This window comes from Corylus avellana, chromosome 6 (assembly GCF_965113065.1).
Source record: "Corylus avellana chromosome 6, dhCorAvel1.hap1.2, whole genome shotgun sequence".
Classification (NCBI taxonomy): domain Eukaryota; kingdom Viridiplantae; phylum Streptophyta; class Magnoliopsida; order Fagales; family Betulaceae; genus Corylus; species Corylus avellana.
This window is the reverse complement of record NC_142495.1, coordinates 30439122-30445795: the sequence shown is the minus strand read 5'-3', so window position 1 is coordinate 30445795 and position 6674 is coordinate 30439122. Positions and strand designations below refer to the sequence as shown.

General features: G+C 37.3%; 1 protein-coding gene across 1 annotated transcript; it reads right to left on the bottom strand.

The window, feature by feature from the left end:
- Window positions 1-518: 518 nt before the first annotated feature.
- Window positions 519-5184, bottom strand: LOC132187515 (autophagy-related protein 18c). Its single transcript, XM_059601854.2, has 5 exons — window positions 4872-5184; window positions 3202-3986; window positions 2814-3072; window positions 1754-1877; window positions 519-759 (listed from the first exon to the last, which is right to left on the bottom strand). Exons 2-5 carry the CDS (start codon window positions 3952-3954, stop codon window positions 666-668), a joined length of 1230 nt encoding a protein of 409 aa, XP_059457837.2. The 5' UTR covers window positions 3955-3986; window positions 4872-5184; the 3' UTR covers window positions 519-665.
- Window positions 5185-6674: the final 1490 nt, after the last annotated feature.

Sequence of the window (6674 nt, the reverse complement as noted above, 5' to 3'; positions counted from 1 at the left end):
TGATTAAATCAGCTACTTTCATATCTGACCGAGTTGAGGGGCCTTGAGGGTTTGGAGAAGGAATGTGATCTGGAGAGCCTACAACCCAGTGATCATTCCAAATAAAGATAGTAAGCCCATCATGAATTTGAAAGCAAAGCCGTTTGCCCATGGGATCCCCAAATCCAATGGTTGTGCATGGCTGTTTGTTCTTTCGAAGCCGGTTCAAGATGAGGGGGATTTTCCTCCCAACTTAAACCGGCTGTTTCTGAGATTATTTTGGGAAGGTCAGGGTCCATTGAATCCATGGGAGAGTGAAGAGAGGAGTGGGGGAGGACACGTCACACCACTCCTCACTCCAAAAACAAAGACCTAAAAGTGTTCTGCATTTTCCAAGGCTGTAAAACAAGCAAATAGTCGTTGCTATAAAGAGCAACCGTTGAGTAAAATTCTGTAGCAATGGGACATGATTACATACACCAGAACAAAGCTGCTGCAATTATGAAGTAACAGATTCTCATCCAGAGTACAAGTTGCCATTAAAGCAATTATTGCCATCACCATTGCCCATATATGATATACAGTAAGAACATTGTAGCCATCAAAAATATTCACAGTTATGTTCAGCCTCCATATTTACACACGATGAGAAAGAATTAACTGCTCGTGCAATTATCAGTAGAGCCCTATCTGGGCCTACTTTCAGTTTTTAGAAAGCGTACATATTCCTGCTGTAACATCTCCCCTCCATGCACTGGATCGAAGCTGCATCTGTAGAAACTGCTAATACGGGAAGAAGGGTGAGAGAGACAAATAGTACAAGTTAAGCATATTAAAATACTGCTGTTAATGATTTTTGTTGATATTGCTATATGATACATTCTATAAGCCTTTATGTATCTACCAGGTATAAATTTTCATTGGCGTGCAAGGTCACTCGGAGTAGAACAAACCAGGCTCCAGAGAGTAACATTGAGAGATTTGCATGACCTTGCACATGATAACTCAAATGCATTCGAGGCATGTGCTTCATCATGTTTTCTTACTTGACAATAACTGGCTTACTTCATGAGGATGTGCAGTAGGTTCCACAACAAAAACCAGTCAAGTCTATATAAACAGGCACCTAATCACTACATAAAAGGTAACTGCCTACGCTGCATTCAGTCTCCAACTTGGGGGATAGAGCTGATACGAAATCCACTCCAAAAGTTTCTAGATGTTATCATCTCAATTTCGTCAACTATTTTAGGTCACTCACTCCAAATTGTCAACTGTATACGAAACTAGAGATTCCCATTTCCAATTTCTAAGTGACTGGACATACTGTCAACTTATGAAGAGAAAATGAGCAAAGCAAGCAGAGCTACATGCTACTGATGAATGTAGTGCAGATCATCAGGTAATTTCAAGCGTGTGGAAGAGCATCTCCACATAAACAATGAATTGAACCAGTCAAGAGAAGAATCATGAGACACAAGTAGGTAGAGGTTAAGATCATCATGATGAAGTCAAACAAGTAGTAGAAATAGGAAAAAATGAGCAAATATAACATGTTGATAGTTACAACTTGGGGGATTTTTTTTCTTCATCAATTTCATTCACAACTCCGAATTAGACATAAGCAGAAAACTACTTATATGTGATCAGAACTAAAATTATGTTCAATCGAGCTATTCAGAAACATATTCAAAAACTCAATATATATATATATATATATATATATATATATATATATATATATATAAAAGCATACAAATAATACAATTCATACCTCCCATCCATGCCAACTATAATGATGGTGTTCTGAGATCCAAACGCTGCAATGAATTGTGTGTCTTCCGGCAAGTGGAACCGAGCAAATGACCATTCTGAGCTGAAATATTTCGGTAAAACCCCTAGGGAAGTATCAGAAAATACAGAAATGTTAGTTGTAAAGGAAAAAAAAAAAAAAAAAGCGAAAAGACCATGCCCACGCCAAAATGCTATGGAAAACTGCCCAAGCAAAGTTCAGAAACCATGAGTTCTAATAAGTAAAATGTTTAACACAGAATTGAGCTGTTACATCCCAGCTGACCCAAAGGGCAGCCATGGGCCAGGCAGTCAGGGGGCCAGTTAAGTGCAGGGCAAAAAATATTAGGGCTTTAGATTTTCTTAAGCTGATCAAGTCTGGGGCAGGCATGGACATGATGGCATTTGGCTTGCACCAGCAAAGCACAGACTGAGACTTTCTTGTGTTAAATATTTCTTCCTTATAACCCTAAACAACTTTTACAATTTTAATTTGGAGATGACCCTAAGGCTGGGCCTACGTCTCATGAAGCAGAGGTCATTACTTTGAATCTCTTCCCTCCCCTTAGTGTCCAAAAAAAAAAAAGCAAAAGGAAAAAATACACCTTTTAGTTCAGTATTTGAAGTGTTAACTTTTCAGCTGATCCTCTTATTGTTGAAAATTAAAAATAACATTTCATGCAAAGTAACTGTTTAAAAAGCTTGGCGAAGCCGTGCTCAGGCCTAAGAACTCTATCCTAGGGCAGGGCTGGGCCTGCGCCAGCACTGATTGTTATTATATAGTCTTGGCCTGCCCCATGGACACCCTTAGAAAGCCCAGATGTTGACTCAATGCATGTAAAGTATCCCTACAAAGTGTGAGATAAAAATTTTTGATATTCATGTTTCACTACTTTAAAATTCCAGAGCAAATATAGTCAAGTTTTCTCACAATAATATAAAAATTCACATCAATCCTTAGCACAAAAAGTTTCAAATATCAAGGCAGATTAAACGGAGTCATTCCAAGACTAATGGATTATTTACAGACAAACTTCCTTTACCTCTCATGAAAGATAATGATGAACCAGGGTTGGCACCAGTACTCGGAGAAATAAGGGCATCTAGGGAAGTCGAAGAATTCTGCTGAAACAGTGCCAACCCTTGAGCAGCATTTGACTGGGCTGATGAGTCCTCCCCAACCACTCTAACTCTGAGCCCAAATATATGAATAGTGCCTTTGTCACTTGATACTGCCAACCACTGGACATTTGGAGAGAGAGCAATGCTATATATTTCTGCTCTGTTCCCTCCTCTACGTACCTACATGCAAGCAGTAAATGAAAATAATCAAGCACTGGCTATACAGAAGAATGCATCTCAAAACCGTGAGGCATAAATTTGAGAGAACAATCATAAAATAATACTAAAATCCATAGGCAAGTAGGCTACCTCTTGTAAGAGAGTCCCATCCATTGTGTTGAATATTCTTATCAAAGTGCCCTTGGTACTAGCAGTTGCAAGAAGCAGCCCATCCATCGTCAAGGTGAAGCATGCAATATTTGAATCATGAGCAAGAATCAATTTTGTCATATTCAGCCCGAAGTGTTCAATTCGAACTTGTCCTCGTTGAAGACCTTGGCAAGCCAACACAAACGCATTTGAATGGTGTGAAAGGCAGCACAAGCCCCTAGGATTTGCCAGAGTCTCAATCTGATGAAGAAGCTTCAGATCCATAAAGTTGTAAACATATATCTTGTGCTCAAGAACAACAACAATCCGATCCCGTCTTAATTTCACTGCACGAACCTCAGACCTAAATGCAAATTCACCAATGCATCGGCTCTGATGATCATCCCAAATCATAACTTTATTTGGTGGGTACTGGGAATTGGCTCCAACAAGTGCCAGAATGTTGCACCGGAAGAGCATCTCAACAATTTTAAAACCCCCACTTTTCAAATCACGTCTAAAAGTTTCCTTGAATGGGTCACAGTTATAAATACGAAAACCCTGGCTTGTGCCAGCAGCAAAGCAACCATAGTCCTGGTTCCAAGATACACAAAGTAACTCAGTTTCATCACCGTCATTGAACTCTGTTTCAGGTTGGCTAAAAGAATCAGAGGCCCCAGTATTTGGGGTGTCACAGGTGCCAAGCCTTGCTGGAGGAAGTATTCCTTGAGATGTTGAAACGGTTGAACTCATGTGTGACGAAGTGGCTGTTATCAGAGTGCTTGCTGCAGTCAATAACCAGGGGAGAGCATGAGTTAATCAAAGCCTCGAAGGAAGCTAAAATAGGAAGAAGAAACCCTAAGCAATCAGAGTGATTACAGAAAAGTAGTTGAATAGAAGCTAAATTTGCACAATGCTATCTCTCTCATAGAACATAGGAATTACTAAGAGTACATCTAACATGCAAAAGAAGTAAAGTGGACAAACAGGAAATCTTGAGCATTCCATCAATGAGAGCCAGCTCTCACTGAATTACAACCAGCAACAAGTGAACCAATAAATTTTCCTACATATCCTTGATACAGCGCTCATCCCCTTCTTAGGTTTATTTTGCTTGCTGATATCAGCTACAGTGAGCTTCAGACCCTTATCAATCCTGCTCTTTGGTATACCTAGTCTTATACACATTGCTATCAATCCCTTCACTAGTTTCATGCACCTCAGCTCCCCCTTGTTATCATTGTACACCCCTGTATCAGTTTTACAGTCCTGCTCTCATGATTCTTTGCCAATACCATTAGATGCTAAAGCCACAATAAATTTACATAAAATGAGTTGAACCCTCTTCTCTAGCATGGGTCTAGGGTAACCACATCATTACTTGCCCACACTTGAAAGTTACGTTACATCAAACCCAAAAACAGATTATAAATTAAGGGAAATACGATCAAGCGAATCACACATTCCTGATCATTTTAGAAAGATCCTACTCAAATCGGATCATGCCCCCTGCAAGTTGATAATATTACAAGAAGGATCATAAATCTAATAATAGCCAACACTACAGGATCAGGAATATGTGAGATTCAGATGTAGTTACGAGACTGTGTTTCAGATGTATGTATGTCGGAATTGAGGAATAAGAATTGGCGTTGGGATTATGGAAGTACCTCCTTTCTTTCTGTCCGATCCCCCGATTCAAGAGGCGACGACCCACAAAGTTTTTGCTTGTTTATTATGTCAATATTAATGGGACAGACGAGACGACGCTCCTCTCCTCTTATCTTTCTCCCAGATTGATATCTCTATCAGAGACGCTTCTGTTCCCACTTCCTACACAAGCCAATCTGTCTGTACATGCCGCTCCCCTTTCTCTTCTCCTCTCCCATTTCTTTAGGATCAGTATCCGTATTTCCTGATTAGGGTAAATTTTGATTGCTGGACTCTCAAGCCTTAGGCCCTTGTTCAACTCTCTCTCTCTCTCTCTCTCTCTTTCGTCCAAGCCACGGTTTACTCCTTTTGAATTTTGATGGTGGTTAATTAGAACAAAGCTTTCTCCTAAATTGGGTTGTTTTCTTTAACTTAATCTATAAAACTGACATATATTTCTTTTTTAAATAACATGTAGGATGCACATGAGTTTTTAATAAAATTTATTTCAATTTTATTACTCCATTAAAAAAGAGTAATGTTATTAACCATTTTTTTTATTTTCGAAGTTAATGTAGCTTTCAAAATCACCATTGAATCAAAATTCGAGTATGATTCATCTAAAATTTAATTGTGATTTTAAAAGCCACATCAGCTTTAGGAGGATAAAAAAAATGATAAAATGATGATCTCTTGCATTACTCATTAAAAAAACATATGCATCTCAAATGTTAAAGGAATGTCACTTTTATTTATAGATTAGGTTAAAAGAAATTTTTCCAACCTAGTTTGAAGGAAAACTTTGTTGTTGGTCCTACTAGGGATTCTTTCATTTTATGCTCAGTTGTTTTGAATTAAACTATTTTTAATTAGAAAAAAAATTACTTTAACTAAAATATGTTTTTAGTGTTTGACTCATATAAAAAAATTGGCAATGGCCGGCAACAACCGGTTGTGGCAATTGATAACGACTGCTGACTTCCAACAAACTCCGATGACAGATTTCGATGACTTCAAATGGTAGTCTCAGAGACTTCTAAAGGCGAGCCTCTAACCGCGATGAAAAATAAACTGTGATAAAAAAAATATGTGTGAAAAATGAGAAGTTTAAACTTTAAAAATAGTTTACGAAGAAAATAAAAAATCATTTTTACCTTGGGTTAAAAGAGGTTTTTTAGGTCAACCGATAATATTTCTTATTTGACCAAAATTCTCGATAGTACCATTCACCAAAAATTAGGATGGCTTAGAAATAAACGGAGTGTTACTCTCATTTATTATTATTTATTTATTTATTTATTTATTTCCATCACCTCCATTTCCTGGTTAGAATAATGTTTTTTTTTTTTTTGGTGGTAATTTCCTGCTTACTGGACTGGTCGAAATAATACATGGTGGTTATACTTTGTATGACAACCATCAACCCATAAATCTCAGATTTTGGTTATAAAAAGTTTTCCTTCCATTTAGAGCTATTTTGAGTCATCACCAATTACAAAAATGTGAAGAAAATATTTCATAAGCAAGATGCATCCTCCCATTGTATTCTTATCTTGTTGCGCGTTTTGGGGTTGAAAGACTTTTGCTGTTAAAGTGAGAGATTATTGTATTTAATCAGTAATGTTAGATACTATATTTTTATTTTACAATTGTCTAACAATTGTTGTGGTACTCTAGATCAACCATTGGAATTTTTAATTTAACAATAATTAATTTAAGGGTTAATTGAGAATTTTATAAATGTTGGATAAAATTATAATATTTAGCATTTCTCATTAATTTTGGGCGGACTAACATAATCATTCTAGTTATTTTATTCTCAT